Here is a 23,781-nt window from a genome sequence, read left to right on the forward strand (position 1 = left end):
GCAATTTAGAAGAATTTGATCCTTCTAAATTTGATCCTGGCGTTTAGGCTTATACGTTGATTCTTCAGCACTGCATATTATTTAAGGAAATTGACAACATACTTGATAATAATTAAAAACATTTAATTATTATTTCCTATATTTTGCCGAAGTTAAATCGGCATCTTCAGGGATTAACACGCTAGTGTTAACCATGGGCACACAGCCACACTTCAGTAACAAAGATGGAACAGGAGAGATACAGGAAGACCTAAAGTCCTATAATTTTAAACTATACAGATTATATTAAAAAAATGACTACCCTTCTTAAAGACCGATCCACCTACTAAATTATGACTCCACCTATACACAGATTACATCCATCTATAGAGTGCTAAAAATTGTTACTTCTTGACCAACAAACTAAACCCTACAATTCCAGACCCTCTCCTGTATTTATAGACTTCCAAAAATCCATAAAGAGGACGTACCTCTACGTCCAATTGTAGATGTTCAGACTCGCCTACCTACAAACTAGCTAAACATTTAGCCAAAGTGTTTTCCTGTACTACTGGCAATACCTTGTCACAAATCAAAAACTTGGCCCATTTTAAGTAAAATATCCAAAACCACACACTTCACCACACTTATTAATGGTCAGTTTCCATGTCTCCTTATTCACAAATGTCCCACTAAAGGACACCCTGGCACTTATCCAAGAAAAATTTCCTCCTGATATGTCAGCCCTGTTTCTGTTCAATATGAACTCTGGCTATTTTGTTTGGCAAAAAAAAACACAAGGATACAGCCATACGCTCCTCTTTCTCACCCCTTGGCTAACTTTTTCATGGAGACATTTGAAAAGAATGCCCTAAATTCCTCCTCCCTTAAAACCCACTATTTGGCTATACTATGCAGACGATGTTTGCAATTTGGCCACATGGCCAGGACTTTACACATTTTCCTATCTCATTTGATCATCCAATTCACAACAGAAATAGAAAGTAACAACAGTCAATCCTTCCAAGACACCCTAGTTACAAGACAACCAAATGGTTTTCTGATCATCACAGTCTACAAAAAACCCACTCATACAGCAGGTAGATACATCCATCAACAATCACTTCATCACCCCCCCCCCAACAATCTGGAACTATAAAAACCTTAGTCCACCAGGCAAAATTAATTTGCTCAGATAAAACTGCACTCAACACAGAACTACCCACAAACACTTTTTTGGCCAAGCTACACCTCTCACCAAATAAAAATAATTTTATTACCACACAGCAAAATCTTAAAAAAGCATAAGCTTGTGACCACTTATAAAACACAAAAGCTAGCAGCCCTTATCCACTCCCTGAAAGACCAGCTACAACCTCAGGATTTACCTAGAGTGTACCAGGTACCCTGCAGCTGCAACCTTTCATATTATAGACAAACAGGTAGGACAGCCAATACTGTATATCAGAGCAGCAGGATTACATCCGATTCCACCACTATGGCCACTCAGGATTAGCAGACCATGCCCTGGATACCCGACAGATAATCCGGTGGGGGGAAAAAACCATCTTGCTCCACTGAAGCAAATTTAAGTTTGAGAGGCTTTTCCTCAAATCTGCTGCAGCTCTTACCAACTATCCCAACCTAAACAAATATGGTTGTATAAAACTGCTCCTCATATGTGAAACCCTCATTTGGTCCAATGGCCAAGAACACCCAAACAAAGTCGATAGATAGTGTGATTATAGGACTTGAGATCTTCCTGTATCTCTCTTGTTCTACCTTTGTTACTGAAGTGTGCCCGTGTTTAACATCAGTGTATTAATCCCCGAAGATGCTGATTTAACTTAGGCAAAATAAGAACAATTAAATTTTTAAGAATATTTTTAGTTATTATCAAGTCTATGTTGTTAATTTCCTTAAACTAATACGATGCAGAAGAATTTAATGTTAGGAAAGGATGATTATTCAGATTTAGAAATGCTTTGTATTTTTTTTTTTTTTTTTTTTTTTAAAGCTGCTTAAAGTGAGCAAGACAATCATTACTGATTTCTTAACACAGTATCACACACACACACACACACACACAAATTGTTAGAAAATAACTACATAGATTTCGAAAGTTCTTTTCAATGGTTTAAATAACTTCATTTTGCAATAAAGATCCAATTAAAAGCCTTGTGTACATCATAAATTTATTAAATAATATCCACCCAAAGCATTGTTATTGCAATACAGAATTTTTACATATTCTACACTTATAAAGGATCCGGATGAAAGAAAACTTGAAATGTCCAAAATTTGTGCAAGGATTTCAAATGTTAATTTTCATTGAAATTAGATAATTCTGGAGCACCTCATCAATTCTTATATGCACCTCAAAAGGGATACTATGATAGTATCTGATAAAGTTACCATTATTTACTAACTGTAAAAATAGGTCTTTGTCTTATGTTTACTAACTGTTCCCTCTGATTCTTTTTAAATTATCACATCACTTCACATTAGCTCTGCTCACACATTTTTGAATGCTAACAAGATCAGGTTCCTTTCTAATATTTATTTTCAGTATGACTGTGCCATTCATACTGCTACTGATTTTGTTCATGAGTCTCAAATCAGTGGTCTAGCCTTTAATCAATCAGTTTCATATTTCTAACATCTCTCAAATATGCAAGTTAAAATTAACTTGCACATGTTAATGTGCAAGTTAATTTTAACTTGCACATTATCTTATATACTCTTAGTTTCTTAGAATACTGGCTAATTTCTCTTCTGTCTTACAAATTTGTACATTATCTTATATACTCTTAGTTTCTTAGAATACTGGCTAATTTCTCTTCTGTCTTATAAATTTATTCAACTGACTCCACCACACCAACAATGCTTATTTTTCATCTATTTCTTTGCCGGCCTTGTTGGCTAGTGTATCCGCTCTCCAGCCAAAAGGCTATGGGTTCGAATCCTGCCATGGGCATGGATGTTTGTGATTGTCTGTGAAAATACTAGTGGTGGTGGTCGTAGGTTGGTGTAGATAATGGAGGTAGTTGCAGTTGTTGGTGATGGAGAGTTGAAGAGTAGGTGCCCTCCCTTGACGAGTCTTTGGACTCCCTGGAGGTGTTACGTAATAATAATAATCAATCAATCTTTAATTTGCCATTTTCACTAAAAATTGTGCCTAAAGAGCTGAAATACTTTGCTTGTTCTATTCTCCACTGAGAATATTTATGTTCCATCTAGTTTCATAGCCGTCTTATTAATAACCTTCTGACCAAATTTGTTAATGCAATTATTCAATTAGTTCCCGTTTCCTATTTTGAGTCCTGAAGGCACTTTTATGTAGATGACATTTTACTTCTAAATAAAGTAAAAGAGCCAAGCTGAATATCTCCAATTTTTGACAATTTAAATGGCAATTTCTTTCTTAATGTGATCTGCATGCATCTTATCATATACCTGATTTTACTGACAACCATCTTCCTACACCTTCAGATTCAATGGTCGACTTACAACTTAAATACATGTTATATATGGTTATGTATAACATTCTATTTACATATAACTGCAGCATTTAGAACAGGCTTTTTGCATGCTTTTTCTTTCTCATCCACAACTTTCCATAGCCTCTTCTCAAGTATACTTGCATATCCTACCTAGGAACATAGATTCAACTACACTTCCCTTTTTAAAGATGGGTACTATGAGAATTTTGCTCTAATCATCTGGAATGAGATCTTCTGACAGAGTCTTACGAATTATTCAGTGTAGACACACTGCAAAACTTTTGGTGTCCCCATTTTTGAGTATCCACTTGAATATCTACTCTGCCATTCCACATTTAGTTTCCCTCTGAAGTTTTCTCTACAACTATTTTCTCAGTACTTAAGTCTTTCAAAGTAGTTATTCCACACATGTGGAATATCTTTATATTCAGTAATGTCACCTATATGTCATTCCATTCATGTTATAGTATTCTTTTCTCCATTTCTAGGCTTTTTTTCAACAGCCTCCAAAATATTGTGCTACATTGCAATTTTTATGTTTTATGCTCTATTCTTACTATGACTACTTTTACACATAACCTAGCCTTCTTACATTTTTAATGCTATTCTCTCAGATCAATTTGATTGACCTAGAACTTTTGATCTAATTTCTTCTTTATCAGGATTAACTTATGTCCACTATGAAGTTTGGATTTTTCCATCCTTGTAAAAAAATTTCATGTCTTTCTTGCTGAATCAACATTTCCTTTAGATGATATTTCCACTGAGTCTCCAAGACTTGGTTACAATTTATTTTCAAACTATTAATAATATTTATATATTTGAGTCTACAGCTCACCTCCAAAATATGCTCAATTGCAATGAATTCCTATTTCGAGTCTTCTGTATACTCTTGTCCTAAATCACCCTGAAGATATCTTAGTCAATAAGCCTTTTCTTGTGTAATCTCTACTGTGAATTTATACAGATCTTTATGCTTTGATACAAAGTAATAATAATGACTAGACCATATCCTGAACAGAAATCCAGCAGGTACTTACCATTATTATAAATCTTTCTCTTTTCTGCAAATTTTCCCCAAAGGTTTCTGTATGTCTGAAATCCATTTCAGGAATTCAGTTCCTTTGTCAGCTGACTAAAAATTACCTGTACTTCTGAACTAAAATCTTCTGCAAATGGGCCATATGCATAAATAAGTTTCATTGTCCAATTTCCTTATTTTGATATTTTGGCCACACATTTTTCTAAACTTATATGCCATTCAAGAAGTATCGTCGTGTTTAGTCTTGAATTTCCCAGATTACTATTACTTGAATATCTGTAACACCTATTATGCTGCCATGGTGCTTCTTTAATTCTTCAGCTAGCTCCATTTTTCCCACTGATTAATTCTGCTACAGTTGAATTTGTTCGAAAAGTTGACCTGTTTTCACAGTTCACCCTGGTTCTCTGAAGAAAAACAGCAGGGATCTTGTTTAACCAGGCATTACGTTTCTTCGTCAGTCATATTGTGCACAATTTTGTTTGTGGTTTAAATCAATGCGGAATATAATTTGGTCAGTTAAGTCCAAATTATTAGCTCATCTGTTGAGTAAGTAAATACCAATAATAGGACACATCCATGAGAAGGCAACAGACATTTGGTCAGATCTCTTAACTCTGATCCTTAAATAACTCCATTATTCATGAAGTAGAAATTATGTGGGGCAAGATTTCTTCATTACCACACAAACATCTCCATGGAGTCCAATGACTCAGTATGGGAGACTCACACTACCAATTATCAGCACAATGAATATCATGGCTCTCTTAGTCATTCACTAACAAAACACTAATAACTACACTGGCAACTTATTTTGCTCATTTACTACTCCCCAAGCAAAAAATTTAGTCCTTACATCCTTACTAACAATACTTTTACACTGTTTTCAGGTCACCTCTTTTCTCTCCCATCAAGTTGGGTACTGGAAAATTTCTTTAACATTTACTGTATAAGATCTCGTAGGAACTAGTCTCAATCTGATATTTTCCATATATTAGCTAAACTTTGTAATTCACATCTATCCTCATAGGGAACATTCCAAACTAGTCACCATTTTAGTTGGGATTGTAAGTCCCCAAGTCTAATCCACATCTCATAATTTGGATGTGAATTAGACTTGGGGATATGGTGGAAAAGATTCAGGCAATTAACTAAAATGGCAACTGGTTTGGTGAAGTGATGTATTTATATCACAGCCTTATAGATAATAAATTCGCTAACAAGCAAGTTAAAATCCAAGTGATCCTTTGGGCTATTTAGTCCATGTCCTCTGAACTTCAACTATGCAAACCATTGCTACTAAGTCCCTAGACTCAATTTCTTACAGTCCAGTTCTCCATCTATATAATATATCGCCTGTAGTTTTTCATCCCAAAATACATAACTTAACACATTGACACACTAAATTGGCTATTATCCTTTGCCCAAACTCCAAGTCTATATCACCCTGTAAGATCTCTATATCATTAACTAACTGCTCTCCATCATTTGGTATCAATGGCAATTAGCTGGATCAAATTATTCCTAATATTGGTGGCATACAAAATGCATAGTAGCTCCAGTAGTCAGAAACAAATGTCAAAAAAAAAAAAATCGATAAAAAATGAGTATTTTTTTAATATCACTTTCATGCTGGTCTTGCAGACAGAAAGAGTTTGTAGATAGATTTAGGAACTTTCTGACCAATGAAGGTAATGTTGCGTTAAATTAAGCAATAAGAAAATGTTCGTAATTTCATCAAAATTTCCTACTAAGAGTAAAACTATAAAAAGAGCTATTAATAGGTCCTTCCAATTAATCATTAAAACCATATAAAAATTCATTTTCGATAATCAGTGTAAGCTGGTGCAATCCACCAATCTCAAGATTCACTAAAGGGCGCAGACTAAACTTTGAAAAACACTGCTCTTATCATGCTGCTAGCTTCATGTTCAAGCTCCATTTGCTCCAATCTGCATAATATGGCTCAATTAGATATACTATCAAATATTTTGCAAAGTTCAGCAATATCACAGTCCAATGTAGCCATTTCCCTTATCCAACTCAACTGCCATCCTATTTAGAATTAATGAAGATAATTCTTATAATGTCTGTTTCAAAGCCCATGCTCTTCACATGCCATTGACAGTATACAGATGTAGTTTCAGGGATAAATCTATTTGCCTTATATAGTAGTATAACTTGCATGTGATGACATGTATAACAGTATGTTTCATTCTTCTCAAACAGTAGGATACAAATGTATTAAAATATTGCATCTAAATTCCTGCTTGCTTTCCTTCCTTCCTTCCTCCTCCCATACTTAACTCTTCCATAACTCAGTTGGCATCACTGACCAAAGTCTCTCCAATCCTTTGTTGGAGAGACCAACAAAGTCTCATATGAGTAAGTTTGGCAAGGCTTTTCTAGCAGTAACTCTGGTTTTTCATCCTGCAAAACAGACAAATTATGAGGTAGCAACAGATATATTGCTGCCTCATGGTCTTAGTTGCTGAAGTGTCCATAACTTCAAAACAACCCAACTTCTTAGTTGAAAACATTAGTATAATGAAGATGTCTTTCCTGAAAGAGTTCTCTACAGTCGAACCTAGTGCTGTTCCTTTCTTTCATTCCTTTACTTTCCTCTTGCTAACAATACTAGCATTCTAACATCTACGTATCCAATGTTACAACTTCAGCTACCAACTAGACTATGATTGTTGGTGGCTGAAGTTAGTGTATTAGAAATTTTTTCTCTTCACCAAATAGCCAAACCTGATCCACTGTTTTTGAGTGAACCCTAAATCTCTGCCACACCCATCTTAACTTTCCAAATTATAGCATTTATGACTCATTCTAAAACAAAGATGTTACTTATATGCTTTTGTGCTACTGTTGTTTCTTGTCACAAAATGACTAATCTTGAATCTCCCCTTTCTGATCTTCTGCAGCTTAAGCTTTCCTTGCCTAATTATATATCAAACATACAAACTTATTGGGATCATGCTATTGTCTCTACATCTTTTTAAAAAAAGTCAGATAGTTTAAATACCTAGCTTTTTTGCATTTTAAACCTTCGAGATTGCGTACCTTTTGTTTGGTGAACTCGTTGATCCTGTTCATTATGTTGAATTTTTTCTTGACAATTATTCATAATTGTCAAGGTATTTATACAAACTTATTGTTTTAATACTGACCATACTGTAATGCGTACAAACATCTTACATTCTTTGCCTACCAGTCTCGCTAGCAAACTGTCTAGCTTTTTCAAGGTGTTGAGGGAAAAGTATAAAAAACTAGTAAATGCAAATTGAAAGGAACAAAAAACGTTGTAAACAATCTAGTAGCTAAGATGGATTTAGAGAGAGGATCAGGTTTTCCACGAACTGTTCAAAATAGTACCCTGATTTCTGTTGAGATTTCTGCCGGTTATTAACACTATTGTGGCTTCCTCGAATAAATTATGTCTGTAGTCATCATCCAAATATGGCATGGAGCTGTTTTGCCACTTTATCATGTGGTTAGACGTACATAAATGATGTGCTAAGCCAGAAGAAATACTTCTGTTGTGGTTTACATCACCAACATGTTATTTTTGTCTGATCTCTAAACTCCGTGAAGTTTGTCCGATGTAAGCGGAACAAGGAATAATATACTCCTAGATATTTGTAGAATGGCACCTCATCTTTTGGGGATCCTAAAATCTGTCTGATGCTGGTGGTTGGTTTGAAGACCATTCTGATGTTGTAGACTCTTAGTATTCTGGCTATTTGATAAGAAATTGACCTGATGAAAGGGATCACTACAGTAGAAATGTGCTGGGAGCTTGATTCTTCTTGTCTGGGGTTGTCACCGTATAGATATTTTTTGATGATGTTCGGAGGATATCCATTTTGTGATAATGTGTTGGCTATTAGTGAGAGTTCAGTCTGTGTATCCTCCTCTTCTGATATAGACTTTCAGGCTCTATTTTTCAACATGTGGATAATGAACAGTTTGTGTGTCCTGTGATGGTTTGAAGTATAATGAAGATATTTTCCAGTGTCTGTACGCTTTCTGCAAATAGATAATTTGACATTATTTGATTGTCTCTTTACCAAGATGTCTAAAAAATGCAGTTGGCTGTTGTTTTCCACTTCCAGAATGAATTTTATCTCGTTATGTATTGAGTTGATTTTATTCACAAATGATTTTAGGTTTTCTAAGCTGTCCTTGCCATATAATGAAAATATCATCTCCATATAGATGGTCTAGGGGAGATTGTGGAGAGAATTTCTCTTTCAAGTTTTTCCATGAAAAGGTCTGCACAAGATGGTGATAGCAGGCTTCCCATTGATAGGCCTTTTAATTGTTGGTATATAGTGTTGTTAACCTTGAAGAAATTGGACTGAAGGCAGTGTCTAAACATCTGTGTGAGGTCTAGAGGGACGAGGTCTTGAATGATGTTTATTACCTCTTCTACTGGTACATTGGTGAAGAGGGATACAACATCTAGACTGGCTAGCATGACTGTTGGTGCAATCTTAATGGCTTGGAGTTTATTTACAAAGTGCTGACTATTCTTGATATAGGATTCTGTTGATCTTATTTTATTATTTAATAAGTTTGCAAGATGCTTGGCCTAAAGGTAAGTTGGGAATGACCTTCCATCAACGATTGGACGAAGAGGTATATCCTTTTTATGTATTTTAGGTGTTCTGTATAGTCTGGAAGTGATGGGATGCGAGGATTTTAGTGTTCCCTTCACTTCTTCTGGCCAAATGTTACAATTTCTGATTAGTTGGTTTGTTTCATTATGATTTTTTATGGTGGGATCTCTGTCTAGGATATTATAGATAGAGTTGTCTGATAGTAATACGTTTAACTTATCATGATAGTCTTTAGAGTTAAGGATAGTTGTTGAATTTCCTTATCAGCCTTGGTAATGATGATATCTTTGTTTTTCTTCAAGTTGAGGATTGCCTTTCTATCATAAGGAGACGTGTTGAGAATAGGTTGTTTGGCTTTGACCTCAATTGCATTTACTAGTTTTTTTATACTTTTCCGTCAACACCTTGAAAAAGCTACAGTTTGCTAGCTAAACTGGAAGGCAAAGAATGCAAGATGTTTGCATGCATTACAATATGGTCAGTATTAAAACAATAAGTCTGTATGTTTAATTTTCAGACGACCAAATATGTTTAATTTAAACAGTTTAATGAAACACAAAGTTCAGTGCATGGAAAGAGAAAAATGCAGAAAGGCCAAACTTTTGAACCACCTAACATTCCTTAAACATTGCAGGGAATTCTCCATCATTCCAAAGTTCCTCATAGTCAGGTCATATCAACTCTATATCAGCTAAAAAAATTTATCTATGCACTTCATTGGTGCTTATAAGGCTTGACATTTACTAGTTTTTTATACTTTTCTGTCAACGCCTTGAAAAAGCTACACAGTTTGCTAGCAAAACTGGTAGGCAAAGAATGTAAGATGTTTGTATGCATTACAATATGGTCAGTATTAAAACAATAAGTTTGTATGTTTAATTTTCAAACGACCAAATATGTTTAATTTAATTATATATCATTCATATGCAATTCTCTACTATTCCAATTCTGAAAGTCATTTTGACATAGAAGTTCTTATTCTTGAAGTTTGATTTCCTGCAATCAAAATTCCTTAACAGTGAAGTCATCTTCTTGGTAATTGTTAATGTCTACAACTCTAACTGGCTCTCTTTCTTCAACTCCACTAACCAAGCTGGAGATGAGAAATGAAGATATTTGCTATAAGCATTGACCTAAAGCAAATCTTTCATCTCACAACCAGAACTCCTGACAACTCTCCACTCATCCAACCTTCTAGATCTTTTTTCAAACCAGTTTTTCTTACATACTGTTGAGGTGACTGCTACTGTTGGAAATTCAGATCATAATCTCATCCAAGTTTTATCTCCAATGGAACACCCTCCCCTCAGGCATTCACAATGTCATGTGCTTTGGCACTACAACAAAGCACAAGTGGGAAGATCTCCATGACGTTTACTCCTTTCTTTGATCAGACTAATGTTTCCATTCTCCAAATAGAGATACTTATTGCGATCTTGTTACAAAAATTACAAATGTTTGAAGAAAGACTTCATCCTTACCTGTTAACAAGCCAAGATATTCTAAAGTGTATCAGAGTAGTCCAAGAAAGAAAACAGCTTACTGTAAGTGGCTTAAGATAAAAATTGCAGTTTCATTCACAGCCTACACTGAAGCCTGCAACACATGCAAACCATTAGTAATAGGTTTAAGTCTACCTCTGAAAGGACAGAATGTAGAAACTCTGTCGCCTATGCACCCATGCCTTTTGCTCTCTTGCAAAAGTTTCTGGTGCAATCTTTGCCTCTGTGCTTCCGACTTCTTTCTCACCCAAACTCACATCATGTTAAAAGTAAACTACTGCAACGTCAGTTAAAAGTAAAGCTGACCTGGCATCATCCTGCATAGATGACCAAGATAAATCATGTTTTCCTAAAACATCATATGCCTCCTGTTTCCTTCTGCTGGAAATATATCACCAGAAGATTGTTGAAATATCTGGACACACACACACACACACACACAAAAAAAAAAAGCTGCTGGTCCTGATAGAATCACACCAATTGTGCTCAAGAGATGTGCTTCTGAACTAATGCCTGTTCTTTATCATCTAACACAGTACATTATAGTCAGAGTGCATACAGCATAAAAGCAAGCCCATATACAATCAATTCCAAAAAAAAAAAAAAAAAAAAAAAAAAAGTGATTAATGTCAACTATCAAACTACTGACCTATTACTCCCATTCACTCCTCCCTCATTCTCTTATGAATCTGTTGAAATGGACTGGCCATTCTGTAGTCCTTCACACTTCAACTGTGAAAGAATACAGGGAATAATTCAGTGAGTAATTCAACAGTAATTTATGGAACTATGTAAAAAACATGAACAAAACTGGAACATCTATGCAAAGAGAGTGGAGTAAATGTGACAAGCAGCTCATTAATTACCCAATTTTACTCAAGGGAGCTTTCATCAAGTTCCTTTGAGTGAAATCAAGTAAAAGAGAAAAACCAAATTTCTAGAATACTGGGAGATATTTGCAAGGTATCTCAAGACAAGAAGAGAAATTGCCTTATCAAACTATTTAGGTGTTCTTAAAAGGTAAGGTAAGACAAAGTAAAATGTTCATTTTAGCAAAAAGAATGAAAACAGGATTCAGTTCTCATGGTGAAATTAATATTATTAGGACCCAACTAAATTGTTTGATCAAGATCAGAATTTAGCGATGAAGTTCATATTTAAGAAGTTTTGATTTCTGTAAAAGTCCCTGAATTTTAGACTCTCAAATAAATGTTACCCTAGTCCCTTAACACCTAATACATCTCCAACAATTGAACATGAAGCATCCCATGCTTGCTTTTCAACTTTCAAAACCTTACACCATGCAAAATTGAATTTATAGCCCACAGATAGTATTTAAATCCCAGAATTCATTTTTCAACTTTATATCGTCTGCAAATCCCAATTTAAGCATCTACCAATATCATTAATATATAAGGCAAACACAATGGCAATAAAACAACCCTGAGGCACAATAGTAATGTACATAATTTATCAGACAGCCAACCTCCTACATAGCTCAATCTATTATTCCACTTTCCATTGCATGTCATGCTCAATGGTTTGTTACAGCCAAGTAACTACATGTTACTATCCATGTATAATAGTAACATTTATTAGCTTTCATTGCTCTTGAGAGCAATGAAAGCTAATAAATGCTTTGATAAGGCAGTCAATCCTATCTGTATCATGTAATGTATTACAGCTGTCAATTTCATGGGTTCTGGCTGGTTTGCCTGTTTTGCAAGATGAAAAAAAAAAAATAATAAATAAAAATCCTGATACCTCCATATGAAACCAGCTAACTCATCTTCAATTGAAAAGCAATCAAAGGTTCTTTGTATCCCAGACTAAATTCAAATTAGTCTTTCCAACCAAAGGGCACTGGTAAAACCAACTGAGTTATGGAGACCCAAACCACCTCCTCTCTTTCCAAATTCATCAACTTATAAGATTGTAAGATCAACTTACAATGTGGCTTTTGCATAATCTAGATATACTACTATTATACATGGATCCCCTTGTCCAATAAATCTGTCACTGTTGTAATATATAAGAATTTCTGGAAGACTTACTTCCCTTTAACAAGTCCATGCTTTCTGTATAGAACCTTACTGTTATCAATTCAATCTTGATTCCTGGCTTCTCAATCTCTCTAATATCTTAATCATTATTACTTCAGATAGATAGAATATCCTTGATTTGAAAGGTCAGTGTTGTTACAAGTCTGGGGAAATGCAACAATTTCATTCCTCCTTCTCTACCCTTTTGAAAACCTCTTTGAAAGTTCTTGTTAAACAAGCATGCTAAATGTACCATTAACTTCCTGAAACACAGGGGGATTCCAGACTAGCCCGACTCATCCACACTCAAGCTCTGTACATCACACTGACCAGCATGAAATACAGGTGTCCTCCACTTATTTGCCAAGTTAAGGACCAGAACACCGATGAAAACTAGAAATCAGCAAAAAGTGGAACACAGCCTTTATCTTGCAAATGCATTTTGGCTGCCGAAACATAAATAACACTATATATCCCTTGTGAGTGTATCTATCTCAATGGCTTTAACAGGCCTTTAAGGCCCACAACCTTCCAAGCATGCTTGGATTTCGTAACCGAAATACGAGGATAGAATGGTCACTCCTATGCCTCAAGGTATTCTTGGCTGTATCCCTGTGTGTTCAAGGGGCCGGTTTGCCTGCTTGCGGGATGAAAAACACCAGATAAACTGGCGGAAAAAACCCTACTGCCCGCGCCCAAGACCGGCTAACTTGGCTATGACTGAGGAAGATCCTTCAGCTCCTCACGTCTCCGACGGGAATCGAACCTAGGACACTCCTTCCCCAGGCATATGGTTGCGAAGCGCAAAGCCACTAGGCTAACCGCGCGGACCCTTGTGAGTGTATGCAAAAGCTAAATAATATACTAGGATATACAAAAGTACAGTAAAATGAATTTAGTATGCATTGGTATAACATTTTTATTTCCTCTTCGGCTTTATTCTTAGCAATGGTACCAACTGTTCTGTGAGGTATGCCTAGCTTACAGTCTATATCAGTTATGCACATGCCTTCCTCACTAAGTTTGATTTGTTCTAGCTTTTCTTGCAAATTGAGAAGCTTATGGCTTCTTTAGCTTTATCATACAATTAAGTGCCATTATAATTACAAATATAAGTATGAATACTGTATTATAAGCATAAATATAAGAGATGCACAGTGCAAAATTTCCAAGAGATGTACCATGCATAACTTCTATAAGCACACTGAATGCAAGTCTCAGCAAAACATGGTTGAGTATGAAGATCATGGTTATATTTGAAAGGGGTGAAAGAGCAGAATGGTGAAAAGCAGGGGGACCACGGTACCTCAAACTGCTTGTGATAAACAGGTAGATCAGCCACTGTTCATTGTGATGAACACAAATCATACATCTGCAATCACAATTATGATCTGACAAAATATTGGAATCATTAAAATTAGTTCTTAAATCCTTTCCTAGTGCTGCCAATATTCTATTAAACCTACAACATTATGTCCTCCCAGCACTTAGGCCTTAACACATGGATAGATTTCTTTCTATTTTTGCATTCTGTTGCCATTCCTTTTCCTGTTTTCTATCCATTCATTTATTGGTTGTGAGGCACCCTTCTTGTATATTTCTTCATTTCTGATTTTATCAGATTTTGTTATTCCTACAATATTCCTAAGTTCTTATTTCTGGTAGTGCAATTGTTTGATCTGAAGTGTTTCAGATTTAGAAGTTGAAACTCCCCCCCCACAGAGAGAGAGAGATTATTATTTTTCCATATCGTTGGAAGTTGTCCAAGGGTGTGGTTAGTAAGAATGTGTGGATTAGGTTCTTTACTTGGAGAGTAGTGGATGAGTGTGGAATGGATTGCCAAAAGGTAGTTGTGTGTGTACAACAGTTTAAGGAGCTGTATGATAGGTATTGTGTGAATAATGGATAATGTGGGTCTCCAGCAATGAGTCTTTTTTACTCCATGTTCTGTTTGATGAACATTCAAAGATTATATTTGGCTTTGCTCTTTTGCTTAATTTTCTGTTATTCCTTCAGTTGAATTAATGATTTTTTTTTTTTTTGTAAACTTAAATTTATGAGGAGCAGAGTTCTTTAAGAGACAAAATATTTTGTATAATTATTTGCCAACTTAATACAGATAATGAATCTGTTCTCAAATGAAGCAGCTTCTTTTCCACTGTTTTCAGCAATCTAAGTAATTAACTTAATGAGATTAAAGTTTATACAGTAAGATTTATGAGATTCCATGCTCATGCAAATTGTCTTACTTTGGACAGACAGGTAGGCTTGTTCAGAAACACATCTCGGAACATCAAGACCACATTCGTCGTTTTAAAGTGCAGAAATCTGGCCTCTCTCAACATGGAATTGAAAATCCAAGCTATAGGATCCATTGGGAAAAGTCTAAACGTTTACATAATCTTTATATAAGCATGAACGTTTATATAAAGAAAGTTCTGAAGCCCTACTACACAGACCAAATTTAAACCACAACAACGTTCTTACTATTCCTAAAGTATGGGAAATTGTCATACAAAATTGTGTAAAATAATAATTTTTTTTTTTTTTTTTTAACTTCTGTAACACGTTATGCACGTTTAATGAGATTCTATTGTAATTATGCGCCTTAATTGTATAGTATTCCTATTATTGTTTAAACTCCTGTACTGATGATGTCCTAAGATACTTAGGATGAAATATTTAAAATTAAATAATTTTCACTGTGGTTAATACGTGTGTTTCTTTTAATTATACAGTAAGATGTGTTTGTCATTTCAATTTTTTTTTCTAATATAGTAATCCCTCAATTATTCAACCAGTAGAGGCTATTTGACAGTCAGATAATTAAAGGATTGGATAATGAAAAGGTATATAATTATTACATGGTGCTGAACCAGAAATCAGCTGACACAGATCAAAGCTTCGTTAATTGTAAGTTCACATTCATTTGAAGGTCAAATAACTGATGTCACTTTGAAATAAAAGTTGATTGAGTAAGGGTTACAGTTCTTAAACATTTAACTTCATATTTTGAAGTAGTATTAGTGAATTTGGCTCATAGATCATGGATCATCCATGAGCATTTGGCTCATAGATGGTCCATGATTTTACATACCAATTGTATAATACTCAAACCATTTGTGGATAAAATGGTTCCATCTCAGAAGTTTATGCATAATAAGAAATCAAAGTTCACATAAAACAAAGAATTAAACTTGCCTCCATAAATTAATTTCTGATAAGCTGCAGGAAAATCTTTGCCTTTCTCAGCTTCTATCTTCTCTTTAAATGTCTTCACCTATACAAGTTATAAATAAATAACAGGATATTTGTGATTCTAAAGTATTGTCCCAAAATGGAAACATTCATAAGTAAAATTTGTTTAAACCAAATAATACACGCAAATGAACCTAGTCAATACCTACTTTAAGATATTATCCCTTAACTATGTGGTACTTTATTATGCATATATTACTAAGATTTAATAAACATTAAAATAAATTGGACACGGCAAAACTTAGCAAGTAAACAGGTTAGAACATTATTCTACAATATGCGACATTGTATATCAAATGTACATGTTTCTTACTTATATTTCTTAGCCACAATTATATTTCGTTAATATGAGAGGGTGCATTCTATCTCAATAATGCAGTCAGCAACAAAGATGGCAATGGATTGGAAATACCTGTGTTTGAATCCTGTCTAGAGAGTGAATACTGATAAGGCCTTTTCAACCAAAAGCAAGTTGCCAGCCTCAATGAAATGGCAGAACTTTTCCTCCTGCAAGAGCGGCAAATAAGTCAAGAAAAAAACATAATTAACAATTACAGACTATGATGACATAATTACTATGCCTGCCTTATAGCATTGATTATGTCATCATAGTCAACATTAACTTCCTTACCAGCCAAAATGGATCAAAGGACATGAACCACTTTTAAGACTTTTCAAGGGAAAAAAACATGACTGACTTTCTTATGTAATTATCTTACCCTGCCATTAACAGTAATGGAGCAACTTCATGAGCATCCAACAAATTAACCTTTTTTAAATGGAATGTGCCCTGTATTAGCATTTATTTTAACATTTTGCTTCCACAAGGGGTAAAAATATTTCACACGTATGAAAATAAAAATTTTCACATATGATAAGAGATTGATTTTAATACATCTGATAATATTTGTAGAGTTCATCAAATTCCTAACATGCACCATCAGGGGATATACTTGATATTATGATAGCACATGAAAAATGTTGCATCATTACTAACTTCCAATCAAGAATTTTGCTCCAATTGAATCCAGTGTCTGTCAAGACTCCATTACTATCAGACATTTCTGGCATCTGAGACATTTTAATTTATCAATACACCTAGTTCTCAGTTTCCTCCAAGCCTTTTTCGGCCAACTTGGCAAAGAACACTTTACCTCTCCCATTCTGCTTAAGTGACCAGACCACCTCAGATTATTTCTACTAACATGTTTCTTAATACTAGCAATGTCAAGATATTTTATAATATCCTAATTTTTAATGTGATACTGCCATTGATGCCATCTGTTCACTCCCATAATCTTTCTTAGAATTCTCATATCTGTGATTTTGAGACTATGATCAAGTGTTATTTCTAACCTAACTCTCAGATCCACATGTCAAAATTGTTTTGAACGCTGTTTTATATACAGCAAGTTTAGAGTTTTGACTAATTTCTCTTAACTTATTCCATATAAATTTATTCAGTTGAATTCCTGCAATATCAGCTTTGCCAATTCAACTATCTATTTCCATATTTAATTTGCCATTTTAACTAAAAATTGTACCTAAATAGCTAAAACCATACTTGTTCTATAGGTTTTCCATTCAGGATGCTGTTGATGTTTCCAATGTTTCTGCATATTTTTCCTTTTATTACTGATTTTTCATACCAAGTTTATTACATCAGTTATTCAATTTATTCAGGAAAAGCTGCAAACTCGTGCTGGATTTAATTAGAAATATATCATCATCTGATAAAGTAAAGAGATGAAATTAATATCTCCAATTCAGACAGGTTTAATACAACTTTCCTTCCTAATGTGCTCCATATAGATGAATAACAGTGGAGACAATTTACACCCTTGTCTCACACCTGATTTAACATCAATCTTCCTGTACCTCCTTCAATTCTAACTACTAACATAACTAAATATAAATTAAGTATTGCTTGATATATAATATCCTATTTATTGTTATTATTATTATAATACAGGCATCTCCATAGAGTCTGAAGACTCATCACAGGAGACCCAGTCTATCCACACAATCTATCATATCTCTCCTTGAATCCATTAACAGACAAAGCACTCACAACTGACTCCAGCAACCCATTCCATTCATTCACAACTCTCTCCAAGCAAAAAATCTAGTCCTTACACCCCTACTAACCACCACACCTTCATTCAACTTCCAAGGATAACCTGTTCTGGTCTCTCTAACCAAGTGCTGAAACATTTTCCCCTTTAAACAACTTAAAACGTTTCTATCATATCAACCAACTTCTGCAATCACACACCCTCGATCTACCCTCATTGGGAACATTCTACAGGCCACTCACCATTGTGGTCACTGGCCTCTGAATTCTCTCCACTGCTTCCTCATCCCCAAGAAACCCATGGGACCAGACTTGAGCACATTAATCCAGATGCGAGCGTAACAAGGCCTTATAAAGAGGAATAACAACTTCCTCATCTCTACTTGTTAATGTGTTTTTCAATACCCAAGTAATCTTATAGGCTACCTTAGTAATATGTCCTCTAAACTTTAACTCTGTCTACCACTATTTCTAAATCTCTAGCTTCATCTATTTCCTGGAGTACAGCACCATCATGTGATATACAGCTTGTAATCTATTCATCCCAAAATGCATAACCTTACATTTCTTCACATTACACTGACAGCCTATTTAAATCATCCTGCAAGCTCTCCACATCGCCATTATTAACTATTATTCTACTTACTGTAGATGTCAGCATATAAGATGACTCTCAAATACTACAGAAAAACCCTTCGAAATCATGGGTCTCTTATACGGCAAGTATAAAAAGGGAAGCTTAATTTCTTGGATGAACATTTAAGTAGTTACAATGCATCATTATATAAGAAAAATGCAGTGTTTATAAACAAATCAGATTAATTTTTTGTTACATAAATTTAAAATATTACAATAGATGCAAGTCTTAAAAAACAAATAATTATTAACCTCAATTTTCATGTTAATTTTCTTCATCTGTTGAAAATAGTTCTTCAGATTCATTGTTTAAATGATCATCATATAGATCCCAGTTCGAATTTGGTGAATTGATTTCATTTTCATAGTCATCAGTGTCTCACAAAAGATCATATTCTGTACCATCTATAAGATTAGAGATACCACACTTTTAAAATGATTTTATTACAGTCTCTACTTTTACTTTATTCCATGCTTTGATCACAAAACTGAACATATCAAGTGATGCAGTGCACATAGATCCACCATTTGTAAATGACTTTTCACCAGTCAATATCCAATTATTCCACTCTTCTTGCATATCTTTAAATGGTTTGTTCAAGCAGACATCTAGTGGTTTTAATATAGAAGTTAAACCACCTGGTATAACAGCAATTTTTGTGTTATTTTTTTCTAGAAGACTTTTAATATTCTCAGTTAAATGACTACGAAACATATCCCATACTAATAAACTGCGTTTCCCCATTATACCGCCTGGTCCACACATTATTTATCCATAGTTTCACACCATTTTCGTCCATACATCATTTTTCATGAAAATGTACAAAAACACCTGAAGAAAATTTATCTTAGGCTTAGTTTTACATTTGAAGATGATCATTGCTTTTAACTTGGTTCCATCAGCCAAACATGACAACACAACCGTAAACCTTGTTTTTTCATGACCTGTACTTTGAACTAGCACACTCTTACTACCTTTAGACTCCACTGTTTTATTGCTTATCATATCAAAGCTCATAGCAGTTTCATCCATATTTCCAATATCTGACAATAGAAATTTATGTTCTTGTCTTAAGTGAATAATAAATTTATGGAAACTGGAAAGTTTGTGGTCAAGATCTGCTGGTAGTTTTTGAGCAATTTTCGTTTTTTTTTTTTTGTCGTATTACCAGATTTTGTCTGTTCATAAAACGATTACGCCATCTTGAAGTAGCTTGAAATTCTATACTTTCATCCGGATTCAATCTTGACCATTTTAGTGCATATGCTCTAAAATGGTTAGGATAGTGTATATGCTCATTCTGCCTTTGTTCAAATACCCATTCTGCAACGTGATTTTCCAGATGCGGCCATCAGGTGATCGCCGTTCTCATCGCACATTTTTTATTTGGAAGTTTTCTTTAAATATCTTCTTTCTTCCTCCATTCTCTTACCATCTTCTCGGTTATGTCAAACTTTTTTGCAGCAGCACAGTTATTAGTTTGCTTTGCCATTTCAATTGTCCTTATTTTAAATCGAGCTTCAGACTTTCTTCGTTTTGTTGCTGGTTACAAGATTTTAAATAACAATTTTAACCATTCTAAAATTTAAAAAAAAAATGCAAAATTAATAATTAAAATTGGGTCTAATCACTTTTAATTAGAGTAATTCGCGTAAATACTAAATCTATGCTATGCAAAAATAAACGGATATGCATAGATAAAAATAACTGATATAACAACAATACCTAACGTTGCATTAATACAACAAAGAAACTGGGGGGGGGGGTCGTCTTATACAACCAACATAAGCTTAAAACCTAAAAATAGCCTAAAATTTAGGCCTCGTCTTATACACTGACATATATGGTAATTTCTCATCAGCAGCAAATAACTGAATATTTCCTTTCAGGTTCCCTATATCATTTATGTACAAATTAAACAGCAATGGTCCCATCCCTGAACCTAGCAGCACACCACTAGTCACCTATTTTTGCCTCAATACTGTTCCTCCATATACCACTTTTTGATATCTGTCCAGCAGCCACCCTCTTATTCGCTTAACCAATATCATATCCATCCCCATTTGTTCTAATTTGCATAACAGCGGTATTCATGTGGAATTCCATCAAATGCCTTTGCAAAATCCAGCAAAAAATCATCATGTAGCCATTTCCTTAATCCAACTCAGCTGTTACTCTATTATAAAAAAAGGTAGTAAATTACTGAGGCATGACTGACCCTTCACAAAGCCATGTTGATCCTCATACAGCATTTTTTTTTTTTTTTTTTACGTACCCATTCATGAATTCTCTTTTTTACCTATATTTCTAGTACTTTCACCACCAACCTGAGATACTGATTGGTCTATAATTTGCTACAGTAGTCTTAGAACCTTCCTTATGCAAAAGGAATAGTTCTGCCCTCTTTCCACTCCCTAGGAACTCTAGAGCTAAGACTTAAATTAAAAAGCCTAGCCAAAGGCATTGCCAGTTCCCTTGCACATTCTCACAAAACCCTAGCTGATATCCCATCTAATCTCACACTGTATTTACAATGAGATTCTGCAATATCCTAAGAAACTCAAATTCACCTCTGTTCACATATTAGTGTCTGTCACATAAGTTAAAGTAGAAACCTCACTGGAATGATATACCCTTGCAAAGTGGTCACTCAGTAATTCAACTATTTTATCCACTTCTATTTCCTCGTGACCATCATCATGCATAAGATTAATCTTCCATAGTCATTCTTCCTCTTACCTGCCACATAACAAAATAACTCTTAGGGATTTCCTATGGCCCGCTTGGCTAGATTCTTCTCATAATCTAATTTTGCCTTGCTTACCATGCTGGTCACCTTTCTTGCCTGAGACTGTACTGTTCATGAGTTTGCTAGTTAAGTTTGCTTTCTCTTTGTATACCATCCACAGCATTTTCTTCTTCTGCAGCTTGTGCTTAATGATATTACTCATCCATCTAACTCCTACCTGAGGTTGTCTTTTGGAGATCTTAGTAGTTTACAAATAGATGCTATTATTTTAAATGTTACTCTTATATGGTGTTGTTTGAGGAGGCTGACGAGCTTGTAGGAGATGCAACTTACAAACGGAATTGCAATAGTTTTTATATATTGAATATCTTCTTGTTCTTTTTGTGGTGGTTCAGAGAAAAGGACTTTATTGACTAGTCTTCTCGGATAGACGTTCAAGTACAGATTGTTGGAAATTAATGTTAACTCATCTTGAAGGGTCTCGATGTCTGTTGTGATGTGAATCGCTCTCTTCTTTAACATGTGTACAATGCTGAGTTTATGCGAGATGTGGTGAGAGGAGCTGAAATGTAGGTAGCAACCTGTATTGGTTGGTTGGTTTTCTGTACACCGACAGATTTATCCTGCCATCAATTTGTTTTTTAATTAAGATGTCAAAAATGGTAGTTGTTTTTCTCTTTCAAGTTCCAGAGTAAATTTAATAGAATGATGGAAGGAGTTGATCTTTTTGAGAAAATCATATAGGTCATCTTTGTTGTTGTTCCACACGATGAAGATATCATCCACATATCTGAACCAAATTTTAGGTTTGGGAATAATTTGGGATAGGATTTTATTTTCTAAGTCTTCCATAAAGAGGTCAGCACATGAAGGCGAGAGTGGGCTCCCCATCGCCAAGCCTGTTAATTGTTGGTAGATCTTATTTTTCCACAAATAGTAGTTAGAATTTAGGCAGTGAACAAACAATGAGGTTATATCTTGTGGGAACAAGGTACTTAAGATGTCAATGACCTAAAGAGAGAGAGGTGACACCTAGGCTGGCTAGAAGATCATTATCCGATATGTTGATGTTTTTTTAGCTTTTCTACAAAATGTTCGGAGTTTTTAATGTAACTCTCTGAGTTGCGGATGCGTTGTTGTAAGAGTTTTGAGAGATGTTTTGGCAATAAGTAGGTAGGAGAGTTTATTGCATCAACGATTGGGCGTAAAGGAATACCATCTTTGAGCACTTTTGGAACGCCATAGAGTCTCAGAGTTAAAGGATGCATGGATTTTAGTGTTTTAATCAAGTCTGTTGGCCAGTTGGATAAATTGCATAGTAATTCATTGGTATCATGGTGGTTTTTTAATGTCAAATCTTTCGTTAAAATCTAAGAATAAAAAGTTGTATAATACTTTCCTCTCCCTATTCCACAAAACAAAACTTCTCCTCATTGGATAGAAAAACTATTTGTAATTTAAAAAACAACAAGAACATCATAATACTTAAAGCAGATAGAGGAAACAGTACTGTAATACTGAACTCAAAGGACTATGAGGACAAAGTTATTTAATTCCATTATTTAATTCAGTATTTAACGATACGTTTCATAGATTTGAATATGGCGCCAATGCGACGTAAGATAATGGCATCCAAAAATACGACCATTGTTCAAAAACTATAATGCGAGAGAATTTGTCCAATGTGATGTGTGTGGAATGTATGCATTCCCGAATGAGGCTGAAGTTTGGATTGAAAGTGATAGTGGTGGGAGAATGTGCAGAAAGTGTAAGCAAAGTGAAGAGTTGAAGTATGTGTCAGGTTGTGAGACAGTTATGGTTGAAGAAAGCCAGAATGAGAGTGAAAATAGTGGCTTCATAGGGAATGGCGATGTACAAGATGGCAATGAGAGCGCTGATCTAAGAAAGAATGAGAGCAACTATACAGAAAGAGAAAACGGTTTGAATGATAAAAAAAAATGAGGAATTATTTGTAGGAAGTGAGATCGCTAGGTTGCGTGCAGTGATACAAAATGCGCAGCGGCAATTAGAGCACCTGCAAAACTCTTTCTAGGGTGATTTGGCTAACGTAAATAAACAGCGTAAGAGTGGGAGAGTTTCTGAAATGAAGGAAAGAGTGTTGTATGGTGACTAGTTATTAAGAGGAGTGATAGATGGGAGTGTAACTAAATCATACTTACCGGGTGCGAAATTTAAGGATGTAAGTGAGAGTATTAGAGTGCAAAAACAGAGAGTGAAAGAATTAATAATTGTGGCGGATACGACTGAATTGAAAGGTGATAAATTTTTTATGAGAGAGGACTTGAAAGTATTGTTAAAGGTAGCGAAAGAAAAGAGTGACAGAGTTAAAATGGTGAGTCTGTTGCC

General features: G+C 34.8%; 1 protein-coding gene across 1 annotated transcript in view; it reads right to left on the bottom strand.

Moving 5' to 3' along the window:
* Positions 1 to 23,781, bottom strand: part of LOC150108622 (lysine-specific demethylase RAD23A-like) — a 120,942-nt gene that overhangs the window by 66,509 nt on the left and 30,652 nt on the right. Inside the window, exon 2 of the mRNA XM_090390892.1 lies at positions 15,898 to 15,976. Within this exon, the coding sequence (XP_090247018.1) occupies positions 15,898 to 15,976 (79 nt within the window). The remainder of the gene's footprint in view (positions 1 to 15,897; positions 15,977 to 23,781) is intronic.

Source organism: Typopeltis vanoorti, chromosome 3 (assembly GCF_054136105.1).
Source record: "Typopeltis vanoorti isolate ZY-2024b chromosome 3, IOZ_Tvanoo_1.0, whole genome shotgun sequence".
NCBI classification, from domain to species: Eukaryota; Metazoa; Arthropoda; class Arachnida; order Uropygi; family Thelyphonidae; genus Typopeltis; species Typopeltis vanoorti.